The 26,720-nt window shown below is 44.3% G+C and overlaps 1 protein-coding gene across 3 annotated transcripts in view; it reads right to left on the reverse strand.

The window, feature by feature from the left end:
• Nucleotides 1-26,720, reverse strand: part of ZZZ3 (zinc finger ZZ-type containing 3) — a 157,294-nt gene that overhangs the window by 105,760 nt on the left and 24,814 nt on the right. For all 3 annotated transcript variants that reach the window (XM_068124854.2, XM_068124852.2, XM_068124851.2), the window contains exon 3: nucleotides 2,979-3,117. In XM_068124854.2, coding sequence (XP_067980955.2) covers nucleotides 2,979-3,117 — 139 coding nt within the window. The remainder of the gene's footprint in view (nucleotides 1-2,978; nucleotides 3,118-26,720) is intronic.

A 26,720-nucleotide genomic window follows, 5' to 3' on the forward strand; every position in this document is an offset into this window, starting at 1 on the left:
GAACAGAACTAACCTTTTATAAAGGCCACAAAATAATTTAAATTGAAAGATGAACGTAAACGAGAATGGTCAACAAAATGAGCACCAGCTCACTGGTAATAGCGGGCATTGCATCAGCGGCACAGCTGGGCCACTAGAAAATGATGTAGCCAAGCAGCCACAGGCTATTTATGAAACCAACACCACCATCAATGTGTGTACCGTCCCTCGGGTGATTATTAAATGGGCGTCACACCTGCTGGCATTAGTTGGTGGATGTTAAATATCAAACGGTGTCCTTCGCAAAGGGTAGGTGAGCTATCGCTGGCACCACAGCCAAATTCCATATTCCTGTACATTACTAACCTTAGTCAAACGCCAGGCCTTGCCATTATTTCACCATCCAGTGACGGGGCTAAAAACGACATACAACACGATATCTTAAAATTATGGACGGATTCCGACGAAACTTGGTGGACAGGTTGGGTGTGTGACAAGGACGAATTGATTCAATTTTGGTGAAGATCCGAATCCGCATCCAGATAAGAGTTTTTAAAATGTTTTAAGTGATTCTTCACCATTGAGATATGGGCCCAAAAATGATATGCAGCACGATGTCTCAAAATGTTATGGATGGATTGACAGAACTGTGTGGGTGAGTTGGGTAGGTGACAAGAACAAGCTGATTAGATGTTGGTTCTGGTCCAGATGCAGATCCGGCCTATCAGTGGGATACAAAACAAACTGTTTAGCCTGGCAGAGGTATGCGCACGACCGAATGTCTTTCTTGGTTGTTTTGCATTTGTAGAGGATTTTAACACAACTACATCCATCGATATATCTGGTTAATGTATTTCATTATCTGCTTTAAAAAAATAAAAAATTGCCTTTAATAACCAAAATATGAAATATTTTACATCTACATTCTGGGGCAAAAAAAATGAGCCAAGTGAATTTTTAAACATTTTTTGTCATAAACTCCAGAAACATTAAATAAAAAATACATTAAATCCATACATTTATCCATACAAGCATACATTAAAAAAAAAAAAACTCCAGAAAATGCAGAAATAACTACAAATCAGTGTGGAATTCTCTTAACTTTATTTAAATAATCCAGTTTTTTGGTCAAACTTTCACAAAGCTTCTTGCACCAAGAAATGCCAATATTGTCCCATTCATGTTTGACAGCTTCCCAAAGTTGTGACTTCTTTGCTTTTCTCTCCAGGATATAACTTTTGTATGCTGGGAAGTAATCCTTTCTCTAATATTTTCTGGCATTCCTTGGCAATAACTGACTGTTCACACCTTATGAGCTCACCAACACCAGCAAATGAAAATGCACCCCAGACTATGATTCCACCTCCTCCATGCTTTACAGTTGTTGAAATGAATTCAGGGTTGAATCTCACCAGATCTACAAAGGTAACGTTCTGGTGCATCACTGGAAAGCTGAACGCTTGATTCATCACTCCACAGAACTCTCTGAAACCAGTCTGAATCACAGCTGAGCTCCCATCATATTCAGCCAAAAAATGCAATCTGTCCTGAATGTTTTTCTTTTTTTGGATAATAAAGGACTCTTAGCACATCTTATTGAGGCAAAACTAGCACCAGTCAACCTTCTTGTGATGGTCCTTCTGGAAACAGTCTTGTTTTCAGCAGTTATGAACTCCTCTGACCTCTGACAGACAGACTTTTCTTTCTTTCCAAGAGAACGAAGAATTTCAGTCACCTGTCATCTTCACTTGTAGTGGCTCTCGGCCTGCCAGATCCCTTCTTCCTTGCAGTAGATCCAGTTTTCTGGACTTGTAGACCTATTCCCTTTATAGTATGCACACAAATAGGGATGTTCTCCTTCTTCAGGAGCTTGTGGATTTCAGAATATGTCTTGCCTGCTTCACTAAGACAAGCAATTAGATTTTTAATATCCCTGTCAGCATGGAACCTCTTTCTTTGAAGGCATTTCTGAATTGAAACACAAAAAAATATGACCTACACTAACTGCACAAGTCATAAATTAGAGCAATTTAGGCACTACATATGCACTAAACAGTCAAAAAACATGAAAACACCCTTTAAAAGTATGCTTCTAACAGTAAAATATGTTTTTGAATTTTTGGTGATACAGAACAACTCAAAACTGGTCTTCCTTTGTTATGTGCAAAGTTTTAATATATTTTGTCTTCCCTGAGATGTTGGCCTTTAAAGATAAAAGGCAAAAACACGGAAATTTCGTCATTTCCGTGTTTTTTAGAACAAAACTTCTCAAAACACAATCTTTTTCAAAAAAAAAATTGCTGTGAACTGTGTGAAAGGCTTTTAGTTACTGTAACATGAGTAATTAATTTAAACTGGAATATGTACTGTACATCTATGGCTCCAAATTTGAAGAAAACAGCTTGGATCATTTCTTTTTAGCCCCAAATAGTGTATACTGAAAAATACAACCATTCCAAATAAGAAGAGCAAGTACTGCATTTGAAGCAATGATGGAAACAATACACTGGGTGGTTTGCCATTGCCTTTCCATGGTGTACATTATTTGAACCTGCAATGAGCAGATTACAAAAAGAACAGCAAACTGAACAAAACCCAGACACAACACATCACCAGGTTAACTCAAATAAACATCTGACAACAACAGCCAAATAAAAGTTCCAATCCTAACAACTTTTACTCCTAAGAGTCTTGCTTTGAGTTTATTCTTTCATAGTCGTGAATGGTTATTACGGCAAGTCAATTCAATTTTTATTCTTGCTTAACAATGGTAGCAAAAGGCAGAGATAAATAACGTATGTTGATCATGTCACTGATGAAAATATTCTACAAAGGAAGACCACAAAGCATCAGTGATAAGGTTTGCAAATGGCTATGCATTTCAATTAATGTTTGCTATTTACACAACTTGGCCTTTATTTTAATTGGGGTTTTTTTTTTCTCATAAAAGACTGAGACAAGTCATGGAAGAGCGAGGGTTTTACGGTGTTGAAGCAAACCTTATTCTGTAGCTTCTCCACAAAGGCAATAGGGTTGGCGAGTGCTTGCTGCTGGTGTTGACTTAAGTGGTCAAGATCTCGAACCGCCTGTGAACGCTGCGCTTCCAACACCACCATGGCCTGCAGTAAACGCTGATAGCTGAATGGTCAAAAGGAAACAAAGGAAAAAAGAAAACAAAATAGGTGAATTAGGGTGAAGGTAGTGGGGTTTAAAGAAACGTGCAAATGATGGCATACAGTCATTAAAAAGGAACAGAAAATAAAATTCACGAAACAACAACAACAGGCATTTTAAAAGACCATTTTCCCTGCAAGAGTGGGGTTAGCCTTGCGGTCCTCAATGACAATGTTTTCCATTTTGCCCTATTTTCTGCATCTCCCCTTGTTAACCCCCTGGCCCACATTTCTTCTTCGACCATCTTTAGCCAAGTCTTTCTCGGTCTTCCCCGTCCTCTACTTCCTTCCACATTCATTTCCATCACTCTTCTCAACCAGTCACTTTCATCCTTCCCCAACACATGACCAAACCATCTCAAACTGTTTCTCTTCACAGCATCCATCACAGGCTCTATTCCCATCATCTTTCGCAATTCATCATTTGGCTTCCTCTCTCTCAACGATACTCTACACATCCACCGAACCATTCGCATTTCCACCCTTCGTTGCTGCTCTACGTTCATTACCCATGTCTCGCTCCCATAAATCATAACACTTCTCACACATGCAGCATGCACCTTTCCCTTCAGCTTCAACGACACTCCCCTCCTCGTCAGCACGCCACTCAGTTCCCGAAACTTCTTCCATGCACATCTCACTCTAGCAACCGTTGCCGAGTCTGATCCACTTTCTCCATTCAGCATGTCTCCTAGGTAACAAAATGTTTTCACATCTTCCAGCTTCACGCCGTCTCCAAGATCCAACTCAACATTTCCTCCATATGCAGCTCCCTCTGTGCACACCTTACACTTGAATGTAGCTGCCACACTGGTTAATGACCCTCTCAAACCACTACATTTTTGATGAACCCACTCAGCGCACATTGAATCGAGATCACTCTGACACCCTTCCTGCACATAGCACATGGCCACTTCCCAGTTCTTTCCACCTCACCACATGCTTTACCACTTGCCATCACCTTTGTTTTTCCGATATTCACCTTCAGACCTTTCGTCTCCATACATTCCTTCCACTTGTTCATCTTCTCCTTCAGTCCATCCATACTTTCTGCAATCAACACCAGGATCATCTGCATACGACTCCCACGGTAAACCCTCCTTTACTTTCCGAGCCAGCACCTCCATCACAGCTACAAATAGTAGTGGACTTAGTACCGACCCCTGATGCACTCCCACCTTCACCTCAAACTCACCACTGTTCCCGTCCTTCGTCCTTACAGCTGTGCGCGCTCTTTTGTACATTGCCATCACTACTCTGATCAACCATTCCTACACTCCTAACTTCCTCAATGCCCATGTCACTACTTCACGTGGAACCCTATCGAATGCTTTCTCCAGATCAACAAACCCAAGAAACAACTTCTTCCTCTTCTCCATGTACTTCTCCTGCAACTGCCTCACAATAAAAAGTGCGTCTGTCGTTCCTCTTCCTGGCATAAATCCAAACTGCATTTCGTCAATCTTCACTTTCTTCCTTATCCTCCTCTCCAACACCCTTTCCAATACCTTCATTCCATGCTCCAATAACGTTATCGCTCGATACGAGCCACAGTCCAGAGGGCCACCTTTCCCATTGTATAGACTACAGAGGGACGAGGGTACTCAGTTCCCAAGCCACTGGAATGCGGCCTTCTTTCACCACCAGATTACAGATCTCTGTCATTCTCTTCACACCCCAATTTCCCGCTGCCTTCAACATATCTCCCACAACTCCCGTCGGCCCTCCCGCTTTTCTACTCTTCATTGCTTTAATCGCTTCCTCAACTTCCTTCTCGGTTATCTTCTATGCCGGTCCTAAAACTGGGTTACTCTCTATGTTGCCATCCCATTCATTCTCTGCATTCAACAGTATTTTTTTTTTTTGGTATACAAGATCGAGGCTCGTGAAAGAGCGAACATTAATCACACAGAAAGACACACCGACACATAAAACAAATAACATCGGGAGCGGTAGACAAGATGGGGAGAGAGGGGGAAGGACACAAACACAACATTTGAGAGCAGGGACCGAGAGACATGGAGACATCGAGAGATCTGTGGGAGGGAGAGGGCTTTGGGGGGGGAGGCATGGGAAGGGGGGGTGGGAGAGGTATAAAACATATGGACACTGCCAGGACTTCCAGGAAAGAAGTTGGAAATTTCAAACAATGTGGATCTGGGGTGAATTAGTGGGGGTAGAAAAGATCAAGGTTTTGGATGGGGGAAGATAAGAGATGGTGGTGAACAGCTGTTTTAAAGACCTGGAGGGAGGAGTGGGATTGAAGGGAGTGTGGGAGTTTGTTCCAGAGGCGGGAGAAAAGAGGAATGAAAGAGTTAAGGTGAGCAGAGAGCCGAGATTTTGGCAGTTTAACCATCAGAGGGTTGCTGGCAGATCTTGTGCGACCTGTAGGAATATTTGGGGGACAGAGCACAGAGAGAGCTGGGGGAGCAAGGCCGGAGAGGAGTCGGTAGAAGACAGAAAGACCACCTACCTGCCTGCGGTGAGTGAGTGAAAGGCCCTCAGAGATAGCTTCATCGCGGGAGATTCCAATGATTCTGAAAGCTTTGGTTTCAACAGCGTGAAGCCGAGCTAGGTGTGAGGCAGGAGCACCAGCCCATAGGGGAGAACAGTCTTCCATTGAGCTGCGGATGAAAGCCTTGTATGTGGTGAGGAGCTCAGGTGTGCCTCGGAAGGACTTCGCACGATGGAGAATGCCCAGTCGGCGACTGGCTTTGGAGGCCAGCTTGGAAATGTGGTTTTCCCAAGAAAGATCATGGCAGATAGTGAGACCCAAAAGCTTGAGCGACAGAACTTCTTGGAGAGGATTGTTGAGAAAGTAGATGGGAGGGTTGTCCAGTCGATCTTTTCGGAGAGACATAGTAAGAGTGTGAGATTTGTCAGGATTGAAAGACATGTTCCACTTGTTTGACCAGTCTGTGATTTTGTCCAGGTCTTCAGAGAGTGAGGAGGCTGCAGACTGCCGATCTGAGGGAAGAGGAATGGAGCGGCAGAGAGTGGAGTCATCAGCAAAGAGATAGAGAGGATTTTCCAGAGAGTCGGAGAGATCATTGATAAAGACCAGAAAAAGCACAGGACCCAGCACACTGCCTTGGGGAACTCCAGCCTGAACAGGAAGGGGAGATGAGAGAAATCCATTCAGGGCCACACGTTGACTACGACCAGAGAGGAAGTCCGCAAGCCATGCATGGATCACACCTCTCTTTCGCTATCTGCTTTGCCATCCTGAATACCGCTCTCTGACCCTCTTCCAAATCCAAGCGTTCTCCGAACATTTTCCGACATGCCTCCTGCGCCTTTGCTACCTCTTTCTTTGCAGCCTTCCTTCGTTCAAACTTAACCGATCTCTCCATACAGGTTGCTTCTGTCAAACCAGACGTGATCTGCTTAACAGAAACTTTCCTCCTTTATGATGTCTCTGATTCCATAGTATCTCTCCCGGGCTACTCCCTCCTCCGGTATGATAGACCTGAGCCTCGTCCTGGAGGCGGGGTTGCTATCTTTATCAAAAACTCTCTTCCTCACTCGCCCTGCACTGCACTCTCTCCACCTCACCCCCAGGAATACCTCTGGCTACGGCTTCCCCTTCGCTCCCACCTCTTGTTCATATGTGTGTTGTACCGTCCACCAAACAGTGATGACTCCATCTACATCTCGCTGTCTGATGATATGGACCAACTTCTATCTACTCATCCCAACTCTCTCTTCCTCATATGTGGTGATTTCAACTGTCATCATGCCAGTTGGCTGGGTGTGGGTACCTCTCTCACCAGCCATGGCTCCTCAGCAAAGGACTTCTGCGACTCACTGGGACTGACACAATCTGTCAATTTCCCGACCCGGATCTCAGTCAACGGAACATCTTCTCTTCTGGACTTGGTTATGACTAACTTCCCTGAAAATGTCTGCTGCTCTTCTTCTGCTCCGATCGGAACATCTGATCATGTCCTTGTTAAAGTGGACATCTCTCTGACCATCCTCAGGGAGCCTGCTCAGCGTCGACGAGTCTGGCATTTCACTCAGGCCAACTGGCACGGTCTTCAAGCAGCCATCAATCATCTGGACTGGTCTCCCATCTCTACCACCTCTGACATCAACTCATCCTGGGAATTCTTCCAAAGTAAATTGCTCTCTCTCATGCACAGATTTATCCCATCTCGTCTTCAGTTGTCATACCCTTCCTCCCGTCCATGGTACACGGAATCTTGTGGTGAGGCTGTTGCCCAGAAACAACTTGCCTTCGTCTCCTGGAAAGCAAATCCAACGGAAGGAAATCTCATTTCCTTTCACAAAGCCCGAAACAAGTGTGTGTCCACCCTCAGGAGAGCCAGGAAACAATATCTCTCCGTTCTCAAGACCGAACTCTCTTATCTGTCTCCCTCTTCCAAATCCTGGTGGCGTCTGGTCAAATCCGTTTCTGGTGTTTGTTCCCCCTCCATCCCCTCCCTTACCTCAAACGGCTACACAGCTGACTCCGCACGTGAAAAAGCTGAATGCCTCAACTCTGTGTTTGCCTCTAAATCTTGTGTCCCAAACCCATCCCTCTCTGTACCCACCATACCCAGTCGTACCCTGCTGCTCCTGGACTCCGTGTCCTTTCCTCCTGACAAGGTGGAAAAGTTTCTGTCAACCCTCGACTCTGATTCTGCAACTGGACCCGACGGCATCAGCCCACGGGTCCTAAAATCCTGCTCTGCTGCTCTATCTCACCCTCTCTCTGTTCTCTTCACCCTCTCTTTTGCTCAAGGTCAACTGCCATCTGCTTGGAAATCAGCCAACATCACCGCTTTGCACAAAAAAGGTGCAAAAACAGATCCTAGCAACTACAGACCAATCAGCCTTCTCCCAATTATCAGCAAAGTCATGGAATCCATCATTGCTTCTGATATGAAATCTTTCCTCTTCTCCAATGGCTTGATCTCTGATCATCAATTTGGTTTCAGACCAGGTCACTCTACTCTGGACATGCTGCTTCTGCTGTCTCAACAATGGATGGAGGTCCTCAATGCCAAACAGGAAATTAGAGCTGTCTCCCTCGACATATCACGTGCCTTCGACACGGTCTGGCACCCCGCTCTGCTCACCAAACTCTCCTCTTTTGGTATCCATGGAAATCTCCACGCATGGCTGGCGGACTTCCTCTCTAGTCGTCGTCAACGTGTGGCCCTGAATGGGTTTCTCTCATCTCCTCTTCCTGTTCAGGCTGGAGTTCCCCAAGGCAGTGTTCTGGGCCCCGTGCTTTTTCTGGTCTTCATCAATGATCTCTCTGACTCTCTCGAAAATCCTCTCTATCTCTTTGCTGATGACTCCACTCTCTGCCGCTCCATTCCTCTTCCCTCAGATCGGCAGTCTGCTGCCTCCTCACTCTCTGAAGACCTGGACAAAATCACAGACTGGTCAAACAAGTGGAACATGTCTTTCAATCCTGACAAATCTCACACTCTTACTATGTCTCTCCGAAAAGATCGACTGGACAACCCTCCCATCTACTTTCTCAACAATCCTCTCCAAGAAGTTCTGTCGCTCAAGATTTTGGGTCTCACTATCTGCCATGATCTTTCTTGGGAAAACCACATTTCCAAGCTGGCCTCCAAAGCCAGTCGCCGACTGGGCATCCTCCGTCGTGCGAAGTCCTTCCTCGGCACACCTGAGCTCCTCACCACATACAAGGCTTTCATCCGCAGCTCAATGGAATACTGTTCTCCCCTATGGGCCGGTGCTCCTGCCTCACACCTAGCTCGGCTTCACGCTGTTGAAACCAAAGCTTTCAGAATTATTGGAATCTCCCGCGATGAAGCTATCTCTGAGGGCCTTTCACTCACTCACCGCAGGCAGGTAGGTGGTCTTTCTGTCTTCTACCGACTCCTCTCCGGCCTTGCACCCCCAGCTCTCTCTGTGCTCTGTCCCCCAAATATTCCTACAGGTCGCACAAGATCTGCCAGCAACCCTCTGATGGTTAAACTGCCGAAATCTCGGCTCTCCGCTCACCTTCACTCTTTCATTCCTCTTTTCTCCCGCCTCTGGAACAAACTCCCTCACTCCCTTCAATCCCACTCCTCCCTCCAGGTCTTTAAAACAGCTGTTCACCACCATCTCTTATCTTCCCCCATCCAAAACCTTGATCTTTTCTACCCCCGCTAATTCACCCCAGATCCACCTTGTTTGAAATTCCAACTTCTTTCCTGGAAGTCCTGGCAGTGTCCATATGTTTTATACCTCTCCCACTGCCCCCTTCCCACGCCCCCCCCCCAAAGCCCTCGCCCTCTCTCAGATCTCTCGATGTCTCCATGTCTCTCGGTCCCTGCTCTCAAATGTTGTGTTTGTGTCCTTCCCCCTCTCTCCCCATCTTGTCTACCGCTCCCTATGTTATATGTTTTATGTGTCGGTTTGTCTTTCTCTGTGATTAATGTTCGCTCTTTCACGAGCCTCGATATTGTATACAAACAAAAAAAAAAAAAAAAAAAAAAAAAAAAAAAAACAGCTGTTCACCACCATCTCTTATCTTCCCCCATCCAAAACCTTGATCTTTTCTACCCCCGCTAATTCACCCCAGATCCACCTTGTTTGAAATTCCAACTTCTTTCCTGGAAGTCCTGGCAGTGTCCATATGTTTTATACCTCTCCCACCGCCCCCTTCCCATGCCCCCCCCCCCCCAAAGCCCTCGCCCTCTCTCAGATCTCTCGATGTCTCCATGTCTCTCGGTCCCTGCTCTCAAATGTTGTGTTTGTGTCCTTCCCCCTCTCTCCCCATCTTGTCTACCGCTCCCGATGTTATATGTTTTATGTGTCGGTTTGTCTTTCTGTGTGATTAATGTTCGCTCTTTCACGAGCCTCGATCTTGTATACAAAAAAAAAAAAAAAAAAAAAAAAAAAAAAAAAAAAGCCTTCTTGGCTGCATTATAACTTTCATGCTCTTCCTTTTCTGCCCCCGTACCCTTCGCCTTCTGCCACTCCTTGAACTTCTTCCCCTTCTCGTCAATCTTCTTTCCAACTTCATCATCCCACCACCATGTTTCCCAGTGCCTCGGTGGTCCTTTTGCCCATCTACATACCTCACCAACGGCTCCCAACAGACTTTCTTTCATTGACATCAAACCACTTTCAAGCTCAACCACATCATCCTCTACCATACTCAGCCTCTCTTTTAATGCCTCCCCCACTGTAACCTCTTTCAACCTCCACACCTTCATTCTCGGTTGGTACTTCACCCGCCGAGCTCTCCTCGCACCTTTCAACCTTATGTCGCAGACAACCAAGTGGTGCTGTGAAACAGCCTCGTCCCCCGGGATCACCTTTGTGTCCTGGAGGTGCCCCCTATCTCGCCTACGCACCATCAGGTAGTCAACGGTTGTCGTCGACCCACCTGACGTGTATGTAACAAGCTTATTATCCTCTTTCTGGAACTGAGTATTACAAATCAACAAATCAGCTCCATCAGCAAACTCCAAAATCCTTTCACCTTCTCCATTTCTCACACCATATCCGTAACCCCCATGAACTCCCTCAAAACCGTCCATACTCCTTCCCACATGTCCATTTAGGTCTCCTCCTACCACAACAACTTCCTTATCTTTCACATTTTCCATCAGCTTCTCTATTGCACACCAGAACTTGTCCTTCTCTTCATCGCTCCGACCAACCTGCGGAGCATATCCCGAGATGACGTTCACCAAGAGCTTTCCAATCATCATTTTCACCATCAACCTTTCACTCACTCTCGTCACACTCACCACACTGTCCACAAACTCCTCAGAAAACTGGACACCAACACCATTCACGCCTTCTGGGCACCCTTGCCACACAAACTTGTATTTCTGTCCCTGCCTACCCTTCACCATTCTCACACCACTTCCCTTCCATCTTGTCTCCTGCACACAACATATGTCCACTCTTCTTCTGACCAATACTTCCACCACTTCTCCTGATCTCCTTGTCATTGTCCCTACATTCCACGTCCCAAACCTCAGAAACCGATCTCCACGTCAGGCATCAGAGTTTTCGTCGTCATAAATGGAGTGATTTCCACCCTATGCTTCGATCGGGTTCTCCACCTTGAGTTTTGACGAGAGGGAGTGGGGTCCCCCACGGGGTACTTCGGGCTGTACCCTGCCCATATCTCGTTGTAATTGTCATGGTTCTCTTTTTGAGGCAATGTTTTTATGGCCGGATGCCCTTCCTGACGCCAACCCTTTTAGTCGCCTCTTACGACACGCAGGGATACGGTGTACCTATTCTAAACCGGGGTACACACCGGGGAACAATTCACTAACATGGATAAATACAGGTACCATTCGATAGGTGTACCTAAAGGAATGCAGGAGCCTTCAGCTTCGTTCAAGAGCACGAGTGGCAATGACCCATAGAAGTAACTGTGATTTGTGGTCGGAGTAACTAGTAGGAGTACGTGGTGAGAGTAACAAGTTTAAAAAAATTATAAGCAAGTCTGTGCTTTGTGGTGCCAGATCAGGAGAATTTAGATTGTTATAGTCAGGTCAGTCATGCCTGCTACTGTTAGCAAGCAATCCAGTATTACGAGTTCACCTGCAACATTGACAAGTCGACGAAAACTAAACCGCTTCACCAAACTGCAATTTCTCGTGAAAAGAGGCATGTCTGAACATTCCATACGACTATTAATGGTATCAAATGGACAATGAGCCATGCTGGGTCAGTGGGTCAATGCCCAATGAGGGTTTAAGAATGCATCAATCTCCTATGGTAAGGAAACCAACCTGCAGAATCTATTGTAGACTTAAGTGCAAGGTTAAAGCAAAGCAAGGCCTAAATTACATCATTGAAGCCTGGTTGCTGGTCAGGATTGCTCATCACCCTCCTAATCTCCACCTACCACTGGCCAACTCGATAAAAGAGAAAAAAACGTAATGAATATTTCCTATATTCCTCGGCTTCTGTGCTGGCAAGCTTAACATGCTACATTTTCATGAAAGGTGTTTGACGCCAGTTTTTGGTTAGATTCTTGATTATTAATGAATTTAGCAATGGGGGAGAGGAGGGAGAAAAGAGTTATTCCCATGCATTTAATGCGTTGCACTATCATCGTGGATGCAGTCTAAAAATATTTGCTGCAAGTGCAAGATTGCGCCATGTTTTACGTTCAGAGATATTGTGTCCCTGCGTGATATTGCAGCTTGGGTAATATATTTGACAGATGCATTTCATGTTGACCTTTACCTGCACAATCAAGTTGCTCAGCTGTGGCTTAAAACCCACATAGATTAGGTTCGGATAGGATATTGTTCACAAAGCAAGCATTTTACTTGGCTCTGATGATTGATTGAATGATTCTACCCAGAAAAGCAATGTCTTGGACAGGGTAATAATAGTCTGAAATTTCAAATTAATTGCAAAAGTATCCAAGAGGAAATTCTTTACAATTCACTTTTTATTTTATTTTTTAGGAACACCAACAAGAAATCCCACAACACAATGACTTCTATTATCCCGTGCTAAAGCCGAAAATAGTCGAATGACAGCTTTTGCTCATGCTTACACGGCGGCATTGTGTTGCATGTTTATTTTGGCATTTCGTTCAATGCAGACTTGTGTTAACCTGACTTCTACCATTCAGGAGGCAGCAAGGTGAATCTTTCCTAACCAAATGCTAGTGAACAAAGTGACTCCCTGTAGTGTACGCTGACACTTGACCTTAAAAGTACAATGCCTAAAGAGGGAGACCGAGGGGGTCGGGAGAGGGAGAGATGGAGGGGGAGAGAGGGAGAGAAAGAGGAGAGGAGGGGAGGGGAGGAAACATTGAAACCGTCCATTCATTAATTGATTCCCTCTCCTTTAACAGTCAAAATCATTCCCACGTTCTTGTGGAGTTGGCAGAGGGGAACTTGACCCAAGTCTTTCATAAACTGGCTGGCCAGGCCTGATGGTCGATTAAGTTTAGGGCAAGAAGTTGGCCATTATGCCGGTGATAGCTTGCCGACTCTTCACGAAGGAAACCGTCGGATCTTCCACATCCACCAAATGCTGACAGATGGGATGCCCAGTTTAAAGCCCATCCTAGGGATGGCACACACACTGATGAATGGCCCTCCCTGTGAAACACCACGATGACAGTTTATACCTGGACCGAGGACTCAAGAATTTGCATCTCTCCCTTCCTCCCTCTGAACCTCGTGGGCTATTAAAAAATTTTGTAATCATAAAAAGGTTTCTGGGAACACCCCGAATTTCAACCATCCATTTTCAACTCATTTGTTTCCACCCAGAAAAGCAATGTCATGGACGGGGTAATAATAGTCCGTTTAGTGGTTTAGGAATGCATCGTCAATTTTTAAAAATAATAACAATAATAATAACTAGAAAAAGCAATCAAAGTTTGCAGATTCTCACCAAGACTTGTTATGTGTGGTGTTTGTGTGGTTTTATACCCTATAGTACATACCTTATAGTTATGGCCTCTAAAGGTGGTTTTAGTACATACCTTATAGACGTATTCACATTCGAATTGTACCGTACATAGACGTACTCGCATTCTAATTGTACCGTACATATTTTATAGACGTACTCACATTCTAATTATACCATACATAGACGTACTCGCATTCTAATTGTACCGTACATATTCTATAGACGTACTCGCATTCTAATTGTACCGTACATATTCTATAGACGTACTCGCATTCTAATTGTACCGTACATATTCTATAGACGTACTCGCATTCTAATTGTACCGTACATATTCTATAGACGTACTCGCATTCTAATTGTACCGTACATATTCTATAGACATACTCGCATTCTAATTGTACCGTACATATTCTATAGACGTACTCGCATTCTAATTGTACCGTACATATTCTATAGACGTACTCGCATTCTAATTGTACCGTACATATTCTATAGACGTACTCGCATTCTAATTGTACGTGCATACTTTATAGACGTACTCGCATTCTAATTGTACGTACATACTTTATAGACGTACTCGCATTCTAATTGTACGGTACATACTTTAAAGCCAGACTCGCTTTCTAATTGCACATACCTTATATAATATAGAGGTACTCTGTTGAAAAAGAAAAAAAGAACATGTAAAGATTGTGGTCTCGATTAACACATTATGGACAAACAAACAAACCCAAATGCAACGGGCCTCTCCTCTGTTCAGGGTAATAAAAATAAATACATAATCTACTATATGAGAGAGCCGTTGGTCTGTCTGGGTGCGTGTGTCACCATTTTACTCAGAGATGGCTGAACAGATCTTCGTCAAACTTTCAGAGGTTCATCAGGGAGTGCCTGGGAGTGTTTTAGGCAAAAACAAATTTTTTTGAAAAACTTTTTTTAAACATTAAAAATAAATAAATAAAAAAATTGAAAATAATAATAATAAATAAATAAATCGCTCTATAGTGCCTAAGCCTTTTTGATTCATGACAGTTATATACAAGTACACATTCGCATAAATAAATACAAAACAATTACCAGACATTTAAACACAAAAATTAATCAAACAATTCCAGAAGTGGTCGAAGTTGGTGGTAAGGCTTCTTCTTCTTCTTCCTGAGCCTCGTCATACTTAACTCAGAAACGTGATGAATGGCACATTCAGCAGCATATATTCAATGAAAAGGTAAAATGATGATTTGACATTTGTGATGGATTTTGATTTGGATGTAATTGATTTTCCATTATATTTGCCCTCATTTCAAATTTGTTAATGTTTCTTTTTCGCTTGAGCAACGCCGGCTACCCCAGCTATAAACACTTATCCACTTTACTCGGGGTACAAATACAAATACAACTTTGGCTGGGGGGTAACATAGGCTATGTGGCCGCAGCCGCATTGGGGGATGTGTGGGCCCGGGAGAGGGGCATACATTCTCGATGTAAATGTGTACCGTGTAGAGCCACCTGGTGATTATGGCAGAGGGTATTACAATTCACTTCTTTTTTTTTACCCAGGCAAAACTGAGGTCAAAGAACCCTTTGCACAGGTAAATTTTTCCTCCTTCCCTTTCTCCCCTCCCCCAAAACTTACGATGAAGCTAAAATACAGAAATCACATGCAAGACAGACAGGACAAGACATCAGATTACTTTTATAAGAATGTAAAGGATTAGAGAATCAACAGAGGAACGTAGTGTATGGGATTTGAACCTTGAATGGCAGCAACATGGCAGAATGATAAACAGGCCGAGCCAAAGGTGAGATGTTTGCAGATATTTGCTCAAACGTTTGTGGTTTTTGTCTTTTGAATAAAATGACATACACACAAATACTTTTCTGGCTTGACATCACTAAACACCCACCAACCTTGATGCGACCTCATTTTGTTTGGTTCCTTGGTATACTAGCAAATTATCGGGGGTGGCTGCCAAGATATTTTGCTTTGGTTTCATGTGCCACGTTTTCTCTGGATCAAAGGAAAGAGGCACATGTAATTTCAATCTCCATACCATGTAATGGACATTGGACATCCATTCTGGTGAAATTTGAAACAGATACCACAAGTGTCATAAGCAAACTACAACTCGATGATTCCATGAATCTCTCCAAGGTTGGAGAGAATTCTAAAAAGTCATTGGAACAAAGATATGATGAAAGAAAATATCTGAAAACACTGCAAAGCTTAAACACATCTTTGTCCTAAAATTAAAAAGGAATAAATGAACAAATAATTTGAGCTCTTACTAGGTGGGCCTCATCCCACCTTCAGACAAGCACCTACGGAGATTATAACCAAATGGAATAGTAAGTTTGTACATGAGAATTATGGACCTCCATGCTTCATTATCTGAGTGCTGTATTAATAATACAAAGATGATAGCAGACAGCTTTGCACTCACCTCAAACAATGTCATAAACAACAGGTAGTTCAGATTCAGAGCACAGTACAGTGCTGTTCATATTTTTAAACATTAATCAAGACCTTGGTGTTTTACAATGATTAGCAGCTACGCCTGTCATCTCAAACATAAAAGGTCGTCTTTCATGCATGCTTCCTTTACTTGCCGTTTAGAAAACTTAATAAAACGGGAATTGATTTTGAGACTGCAGAGGCTCTATCTAATCTGTATACAAAATATAGGCTCATGGAAGAGAAAGATAATGTAGGGTAGAGTACAAAGGCAACACACTACCATATGGACAGTGGGGCAATTGGCTATACTAGGGCATGCCCGTACTATATATAAGCTAGGACGTGCCCGTACGTGGGTGCCCGTTCCTTGCCAAAAAAAAAAAAAAAAAAAAATGTGTAGGGTTGTGTGTGTGTAAACATCCTAGGGCGTGCCCGTACGTGGGTGCAAAAAAACATGCGTGCAAACAACAACAAAAAAAAACTTTGAAACCACGTGGCAGTAACGACCACAGAACCCCCCCCCCTCTATTTACATAAATGGTTTGGTCCATTCGCAACGACCACAGAACCCCCCCCCCCTCTATTTACATGCAATGGTTTGGTCCAAAGCGAACGGTTTGGTCCATTCGATGTGATTCGATGATTCGATGTGAATGGTTTGGTCCATTCGCAACGACCACAGAACCCCCCCCCCCTCTATTTACATGAATGGTTTGGTCCATTCGCAAAGCCCTCTGCAAGCTCTCTGATTGGTTGAATCGTTTTTTGGACATAGCTCGGTAAGTAATTGTCCGATTAATATGAAACCTTGAAAAGGCACATCCTCGGGTCCCCAGCAATATACCTGGCAAGTTAAAAGTATATCGGACCCGTGGTTGTCGAGAAACAGCGGTCACAGACAAACGTACAAACGTACAGACAGAGATTACTGGAATTATAGATAGATAAGCAGCGAAAGAATAAATGAACAGAGAAAGAATGAGTGAAAAATGAATGAATGAATGATCGTTTTAAGGCCATTTTCCCCTCGAGAGCAGGGGTTAGCCTTGCGGGCCCCATGACAATCATGGTTCCCTGTTTGAGGCAATGTTTTTACGGCCGGATGCCCTTCCTGATACCAACCCTTGGTCGCCTCTTACGATGCGCAGGGAAACGGTGTACCTATTCTAAGCAGACAGCTTTGCGGTACACACCGGGATCATTCATCCCAGCAAGCTGGTACTCAATTTGCCGACCTCGGAAGGATGGCAGGCTGAGTCAACCCCCCTGGTGTTAATTTAGCGATCAACCGGGATTCGAACCCAGGATCCTAGGATCCCAAGCCGGCACCCTAACCGCTAAACCAACGCAAGGCTAGAGAAAGAATGAGTACGAAAGAAAAACAGTCGGCAAATAAGAGAGGTACCCGAGATCAAAGGTTCTCATTGCCTTAAAAAAAAAAACCGAGAGAGTTCATAGAACACCTTACCCCATATGCAGTGTTCAACATTATAAATCAATTGAAATAAAATAATAAATTTTAAGGGTTGTAAAAAAAAAATCGGAAATTGACCGACATTGACACTGTCTTATTGACCACATTATTTAACACGTCACATTAGTTATTCCTGTCCTTTATAACGAGGTGGGGTTGCTATCTTCATAAAAAACTCTCTTCCTCACTCGCCCTGCACTGCCCTCTCTCCACCTCACCCCCAGGATACCTTTGGCTACGGCTTCCCCTTCGCTCCCACCTTTTGTTCATATGTGTGTTGTACCGTTCACCAAACAGTGATGACTCCATCTACATCTCGCTGTCTGACAACATGGACCAACTTCTATCTACCCATCCCAACTCTCTCTTCCTCATATGTGGTGATTTCAATTGTCATCATGCCAGTTGGCTGGGTGTGGGTACCTCTCTCACCAGCCATGGCTCTTCAGCAAAGGACTTCTGCGACTCACTGGGACTGACACAATCTGTCAATTTCCCGACCCGGATCTCAGTCAACGGAGCATCTTCTCTTCTGGACTTGGTTATGACTAACTTCCCTGAAAATGTCTGCTGTTCTTCTTCTGCTCCAATCGGCTCATCTGATCATGTGCTTGTTAAAGTGGACATCTCTCTGACCATTCTCAGAGAGCCTCCTCAGCGTCGACGAGTCTGGCATTTCACTCAGGCCAACTGGCACGGTCTTCAAACAGCCATCAAACATCTGGACTGGTCTCCCATCTCTACCACCTCTGACATCAACTCATCCTGGGAATTCTTCAAAAGTAAATTGCTCTCTCTCATGCACAGATTTATCCCATCTCGTCTTCAGTTGTCATACCCTTCCTCCCGTCCATGGTACACGGAATCTTGTGGTGAGGCTGTTGCCCAGAAACAACTTGCTTTCGTCTCCTGGAAAGAAAATCCAACGGAAGGAAATCTCATTTCCTTTTACAAAGCCCGAAACAAGTGTGTGTCCACCCTCAGGAGAGCCAGGAAACAATATCTCTCCGTTCTCAAGACCGAACTCTCTTATCTGTCTCCCTCTTCCAAATCCTGGTGGCGTTTGGTTAAATCTGTTTCTGGTGTTTGTTCCCCCTCCATCCCCTCCCTCACCTCAAATGGCTACATGGCTGACTCCGCACGTGAAAAAGCTGAATGCCTCAACTCTGTGTTTGCCTCTAAAACTTGTGTCCCAAACCCATCCCTCTCTGTACCCACCGTACCCAGTCGTACCCAGCTGCTCCTGGACTCTGTGTCCTTTCCTCCTGACAAGGTGGAAAAGTTTCTGTCAACCCTCGACTCTGATTCTGCAACTGGACCTGACGGCATCAGCCCACGGGTCCTAAAATCCTGTTCTTCCGCTCTTTCACTCCCTCTCTCTGTTCTCTTCACCCTCTCTTTTGCTCAAGGTCATCTGCCATCTGCTTGGAAATCAGCCAACATCACCACTTTGCACAAAAAAGGTGCAAAAACAGATCCTAGCAACTACAGACCAATCAGCCTTCTCCCAATTATCAGCAATGTCATGGAATCCATCATTGCTTCAGATATGAAATCTTTCCTCTTCTCCAATGGCTTGATCTCTGATCATCAATTTAGTTTCAGACCTGGTCACTCTACTCTGGACATGCTGCTTCTGCTTTCTCAACAATGGATGGAGGTCCTCAATGCCAAACAGGAAATTAGAGCTGTCTCCCTTGACATATCACGTGCCTTCGATACGGTCTGGCACCCCGCTCTGCTCACCAAACTCTCCTCCTTTGGTATCCATGGAAATCTCCACACATGGCAGGCGGACTTCCTCTCTAGTCGTAGTCAACATGTGGCCCTGAATGGGTTTCTCTCATCTCCTCTTCCTGTTCAGGCTGGAGTTCCCCAAGGCAGTGTTCTGGGCCCTGTGCTTTTTCTGGTCTTCATCAATGATCTCTCTGACTCTCTTGAAAATCCTCTCTATCTCTTTGATAATGACTCTACTCTCTGTCGCTCCATTCCTCATCCCTCAGATTGGCAGTCTGCAGCCTCCTCACTCTCTGCAGACCTGGACAAAATCTCAGACTGGGCAAACAAGTGGAACATGTCTTTCAATCCTGACAAATCTCACACTCTTACGATGTCTCTCCGAAAAGACTGACTGGACAACCCTCCCATCCACTTTCTGAACAATTCTCTCCAAGAAGTTCTGTCACTCAAGCTTTTAGGTCTCACTATCTGCCATGATCTTTCCTGGGAAAACCACATTTCAAATCTGGCCTCCAACGCCAGTCGCCGACTGGGCATCCTCCGTCGTGCGAAGTCCTTCCTTGGCACACCTGAGCTCCTCACCACATACAAGGCTTTCATCCGCAGCTCAATGGAATACTGCTCTCCCCTCTGGGCTGGTGCTCCTGCCTCACACCTAACTCGTCTTCACGCTGTTGAAACCAAAGCGTTCAAAATCATTGGAATCTCCCGCGATGAAGCTAACTCCAAGAGCCTTTCACTCACTCACCGCATGCAGGTTGGTGGTCTTTCCGTCTTCTACCGACTCCTCTCTGGCCTTGCCCCCCCAGCTCTCTCTGGGCTCTGTCCCCCAAATATTCCTACAGGTCGCACAAGATCTGCCTGCAACCCTCTTATGGTTAAACTGCCAAAATCAAGACTCTCTGCTCACCTTCACTCCTTCACTCCTTCATTCCTCTTTTCTCCCACCTCTGGAACAAACTCCCTCACTCTCTTCAATCCCACTCCACCCTCCAGGTCTTTAAAACAGCTGTTCACCACCATCTCTTATCTTCCCCCCTCCAAAACCTTGATCTTTTCTGCCCCCGCTAATTTCACCCCAAATCCACTTTTTTGAAATACCAACTTCTGTCCTGGAAGTCCTTGGTGTCCTTGTGTTTTATACTTCTCCCCCTTCCCATGCCTCCTCCCCCCAAGCCCTCTCCCTCCCACACATCTCCCTGCTCTCAAATGTTGTGTTTGTGTGCTTCCCCTTCTCTCCCCATCTTGTCTTCCGCTCCCTCTTTTTATATATTTTGTTTGTCTGGTTGATTTGTTTGTGAAATAAATGTTCGCTCTTTCACGAGCCTCGATTCAGTATACAAAAAAAAAAAAATTTTTTTTTAAAACAGCACGTTTCCTGTTTGGAATTATATTCAATTTGGTTTGACTGCCAGACAGACAGAGTAAAAATATTATCTCACTCCTCTGCGCATGTGCGATTGGGATGAAACAAACCTATAATTTAGCAGCCAAAGTACTGCTAATCTACAGGTTCGTTTTCCGATTCATGTTCAAAATATAACATTAAATTATATCAAGTTGTTCCTCGATCATAAACCGAGATTTGTTGATGGACGGACAGACAGAAGTGAACATATTACTTAATTCCAGTTTTCGCTTCATGTGTGTGGGGTAAAATTTGGGGGATGTGGAATGTATCCTGGGAGTGAGCTCTGGAGGACGATGAAGAGGAGGTGGTTTCTACCATGATGGCTGGCAGCAATGTTTTCATGAGCTGAACACCTTTGAACGCCACATGTACCTTCATAAATAATAAGCATCAGCAAAAGGAACCACTTGCAAAAATAGCAGTGCTATGGTTCCTTCTATGTGCATAAACTCTTCTCCAAAATTTCAAAATGCACCAGGAACCAAAAAAGCACCAAAGCAAGAGAAGAGTGAATAATGACAAAGAAAATGCAGAACAGACAAAAAGCAGGAATAATAAAGAGACCACAGCCTTATTGTCATTCATTGAAAGGAAAAAGAGCATTGGGACTTGTTGAATTGCAAAATAATAGAGATAAGGCCGAAAAAAATATACTGCTGGTCTCTGGTCAGACCAAAGTTCCAGAATTGATGCAGCGATGCGGTTTTTTTTTCTTTTCTTTTTTGAAAAGCATGGATTGCACATATAAAGGTGTTGTTTTTTGTGTCCTCATGCCTTGTGGTCCTCCTCATCTGCCGTGGCGCCGTCCAGAGAGAAATTAAAGACAGCCAATGGGACTAGTAGGCCTTTTTGTAAATAATGAACACAAGCTTAAGTTATTTTAAAATGTATTTATTCTGAAAATCATTAAGTTCTTCAAGCATATTATAGATTGCCATTTCGTTCTCGAGATCGCCTCGCCGTACCGTCAAACATTCCAATGCGTCGATCGCTTCAACACTGCGCATGCGCAAGTGGTCTAACAGGCCGATGGTCTCCCACGATCTCTTCTCCCAGTCCACCAGATTATCACAGACACCTACAAATTCATGACAAACGAGATAGGATCCAGGCCTAAATAACGAGACCACCTGCAGCTCTCTTGGCGTTCTGGTTACTTCACACGAACCCGACAAAGAACGTCTTCGTTTCAATAAATTACAATATCCAGCCGATTGGATTCATGACGTCACGGCACACAAAACTACTCATATCTTTGGAACGGCTGGTTGGATTTGAACAAACTAAACGTAGTTTTGTAGGGGAGAACTGTGCGTGAACGTCTATACCAATGGCGACCCTTACAAATCCGTATTTCCCGAGATAGCACGCTTGCTCGGCAACAACAGGCGCACGGTTGTAGGTACCGTTGGGAAAAAAAAATTGTTGACGCGCAGGGTCAAACTTGATGCGCACGCTGACCAGAGACCAGAAATATATTTTTCTCGGCCTAAAATAAAAAATAATTTTTTATACTTTAGACTTAAGAGTATTGAAATAAGAAAATGATGAGGAAAATGAAATAAAGGACAAATGTTGCAGTAATGCCATCTCCATCAGATAAAAAGGGCACACAGGATAGGCTAAACATACGCCCACATACGAAAGCCCACAGAAACTTGTTTCTCAGTCTGAGAGTCCTTTAGGTGCTTTTTTGCAAACTCCAAGCGGGCTTTCATGTCTCTATCACTGAGGAGAGGTTTCCGTCTGGCCACTCTGCCATAAAGCCCAGATCGGTGGAGTGTTGCTGTGATGGTTGTCCTTCTGGAAGTTTCTCCCATCTCCACACAGGATCTCTGGAGCTCAGCCAGAGTGACCATCGGGTTCTTGGTCAACTATTACCAAGGCCCTTCTTCCCCGATTGCTCAGTTTGGCTGGGCGGCCAGCTCCAGGAAGAGTCCTGGTTGTTCCAAACATCTTCCATTTAAGAATCATGGAGGCCACTGTGCTCTTGGGAACCTTCAATGCAGCAGAAAATTTTTTGTGGGCTTCCCCAGATCTGTGCCTCGACACAATCCTGTCTCTGAGCTCTGCAGGCAGTTCCTTCGACCTCATGGCTTGGTTTTTGCTCTGATATGCATTGTCAGCTGTGAGACCTTATATAGACAGGTGTGTGCCTTTCCAAATCATGTCCAATCAATTGAATTTACCACAGGTGGACTCCAATCAAGGTGTAGAAACATCTGAAAGATGATCAAGAGAAATGGGAGGAACCTGAGCTAAATTTCAAGAGTCATAGCAAAGGGTCTGAATACTTATGTAAATGTGATATTTCAGGTTTAAAAAAAAAAAATTTGCAAAACTTTCTAAAATCCTGTTTTCTCTTTGTCATTATGGGGCATTGAATGTAGATTGATGAGGGGAAAAATGAATTTAAACGATTTCAGTGTAAGGCTGCAACATAACAAAATGTGAAAAAAGTGAAGGGGTCTGAATACTTTCTGAATGCATTGCACATCTCATTTGATCACAGCCACCTCTTTAAATTTGGATTTGACAAGATTTCCCAGTGGGGGAAAATGTAATCAAGTTAAGTTTAATGCTTCAAAAACTCAATTTCTTCCCATCTTTCTCTCTCTCAAACTCCCCCAACTCTTCAATCTCCCTTGAAAGCTCCACAATTACACCTCGTGATTCAATAAACCTGCTAGGTATTACCCTAACATCAAATTTATCCTGGAATCCACACATTACACAAACTAGAGAAATACCCGTGCTACGCACGGGTGGGAGGCCAGAAACAAACAGGCAATGCAGATACGGTGAATGCTAAAGCATGAAACCAATAAATTCCACATTCCTGTAGCACCTTCAGTCGCACGTCAGACATGGACACAGCAAGTTCGTGAAGGACTTCCATGAAAAACGTACCTGTTCGCAAACAAACGGGTACGTTCACGTAGAGAAACATCGATCGTGGGTCCGTGGTGAATCTGCATATGGCGATGGCAAAATATCAGAAATTGAAGGCTTTTTTTATTTTAAACGATTCATATAAACATCCGTTGAATCACATCACACGCAAATCATCAAAATCTAAACAGTATCTTTGGAATTTCAATAAAAGCCACATCACTGTTCATATCGGTAAATATTATTCCATCGTGTTTCAAATCGGGATCGATACACTATGATCGTGATCGTGAATCATGATCGATAATCGTGTTCACAATCGCTATGACGTATGTACTCCCGATACGTGTACCAAATTCCCGAAACGTGTAACTGTACCAAATCAACAGTTAAAAGGATTTTGAGCCAATAGGTGTTACGGCCTTGGCAAGATCGATGGAGACAGCGATCTGTTAGATCTGATCCTCCTTCATGCCGAAATGCAGATCCTCATTCATGCCACATCCGATCGATGCAGTCGTGCAGTGATCGGTGCAGTCATGCAGTGATCGGTGCAGTCGTTTGTGCGGCACACGGTGCAGCGATCGGTGCAGCCGTTTGTGCGGCACACGGTGCAGCGATCGGTGCAAACGTGGACTCCCACAGTGCCACATCCTGCTGATACTTGCTCCCGCATGACGTTATTTTTCCGGGTACCGCACAAACGACTGCACCGATCGAGATTTAACGGATGTTTATATAAATCGTTTAAAAGAAAAAAAGCCTTCAATTTCCGATATTTAGCCTTTTCATTTGGGCCTCCCAATTGAAGCTTAGAATAGGTACACCGTATCCCTGCGCATCGTAAGAGGCGACCAAGGGTTGGCGTCAGGAAGGGCATCCGGCCATAAAACATTGCCTCAAACAGGGAACCATGATTGTCATGGGGCTCGCAAGGCTAACCCCCACTCTAGCGGGGAAAATGGCCTTAAAACGATCATTCATTTCATTCCTTCCAATTGAAGCCCCGCCCGTAGGGCAGGTACCGTTGTTCGACGTAAGAAGACGTCACAATGAACGTCATGCAAACACGAATGTTATGCGGGAGTCCAAGCCTGAGAATGCTGGAGACTAAAGCTGAAATTGGGAAAACTAAATAGCCTATTTTACTCCTGGGGATCCCAGGAGTATCCACCCAAAATATCTTTGCGATCGGTTCAGCAGTTTTTACGGTACCTTCGAACGGACAGACAGACATTTGGTGAATTATCGTAAGATAGCTGTCTGTCTCAAATAAATTAGGAGCCCTGTTCAGATGTCGAAGATTATTTTCCTCTCAACAGTTGCTTCAACAATATGAGGGATCGATTCATCCTTGTATAGAGTACGGCTCTCACATCTGAGCAGGTTCTAGCTCCACATACTTACTGGACAGAATTGTATCCAAAGTAATCAGACTCATGAACTCTCCCAATCTGACCTCAAAACTCCACCCGCTCGAACTACGCCGCAAAGTTGGTTCTCTTTTTCTTCTCTACAGATATTACTTCGGTTTCTGCTTCCAAGAACTTGCTGCTTGTGTACCTCTGGCATTAGCAAGACCAAGGAATACTTGACAAGCCATGACATCGCATGATTATTGTGTGGCCATTGGCAACTCAAGGGTGGGCCATTATGATGTTTGTTTCTTCCCCTCCACTGCCAAACTCTGGAACTCTTTACCTTCTCTTGTCCATCCAAACACCTACGACCTTCCCTTTTTCAAAAAGCAGATTTTTTTTACTTCCTCAAAAACTCTTAGACTATTCTCTTTTTCTTCACTTTTCTATCAATGCAGCTCTTTTATTTAAGGCCTGGCCTCGATGAGGACTATATAGTCCATAACTGTAGCCTTCAACATTAAAAAAAAAAAAAAAAATGCTCGCCCGACTGCTCGCATTAGTTTGTGGACGTTAAACATCACAAGGTGTCATTCGAGAAGAGTAGGTGAGTTATTGCCAGCACCCTAAATAAATTCCAAATTCCTGCTTTAACCTACAAAGGGCATTGCATTAGCAGCATTGCGATGCTACCAGCAAAGACACAAACAAACAATCACGTGCCACAAACGAAATGATCTATGAATGAACTGCAACGGATTACAGTTGTGTGATTGATAAATTAACAGTAATTTATTCTTATCCAGCCAATAAGAAAGTGCCACAATGGTAAAAAGCTAAAACCCCACTCAAGAAGGATGTTAAGCATCTCTCATTATTTTGTGACAGATACAACACACAACAGGCATTTTAAGGCCATTTTCCCTGCTAGAGCGGGCGCTAGCCTTGCGGTCCCCATGACAATCTTCTCCATTTTGCCCTATTTTCTGCATCTCCCCTTGTTAACCCACTTGCCCGCATTTCTTCTTCCACCATCTTTAGCCAAGTCTTTCTCAGTCTTCCCCGTCCTCTACTTCCTTCGACATTCATTTCCATCACTCTTCTCAGCCAGTCACTTTCATCCTTCCTCAACACATGACCAAACCATCTCAACCTGTTTCTCTTCACAGCATCCATCACAGGCTCTATTCCCATCATCTTTCGCAATTCATCATTTGTCTTCCTCTTTCTCAACGATACTCCACACATCCACCGAACTATTCTTATTTCTACCCTTCGTTGCTGCTCTACGTTCATTACCCTTGTCTCGCTCCCATAAATCAAAACACTTCTCACACATGCAGCATACACCTTTCCCTTCAGCTTCAACGACACTCCCCTCCTCATCAGCACGCCACTCAGTTCCCGAAACTTCTTCCATGCACATCTCACTCCAGCAACCGTTGCAGAGTCTGATCCACCTTCTCCATTCAGCATGTCTCCTAGGTAGCAAAATGTTTTCACACCTTCCAGCTTCACTCGGTCTCCAAGATCCAACTCAACATTTCCTCCATCTGCAGCTCCCTCTGTGCACACCTTACACTTGAATGTAGCTGCCACACTGGTTAATGACCCTAACAAACCACTACATTTTTGATGAACCCACTCAGCGCACATTGTACATTGAATGGAGTTCACTCCGACACCCTTCCCGCACACAGCACACGGCCACTTCTCAGTTCTTTCCACCTCACCACAAGCTTTAACATTTGCCATCACCTTCGTCTTTCCGATATCCACCTTCAGACCTTTTGTCTCCATACATTCCTTCCACTTGTTCATCTTCTCCTTCAGTCCATCCATACTTTCTGCAATCAAC

The sequence above is a fragment of the Myxine glutinosa genome, chromosome 8 (genome assembly GCF_964187855.1).
Source record: "Myxine glutinosa chromosome 8, kmMyxGlut1.1, whole genome shotgun sequence".
Lineage (NCBI taxonomy): Eukaryota > Metazoa > Chordata > Myxini > Myxiniformes > Myxinidae > Myxine > Myxine glutinosa.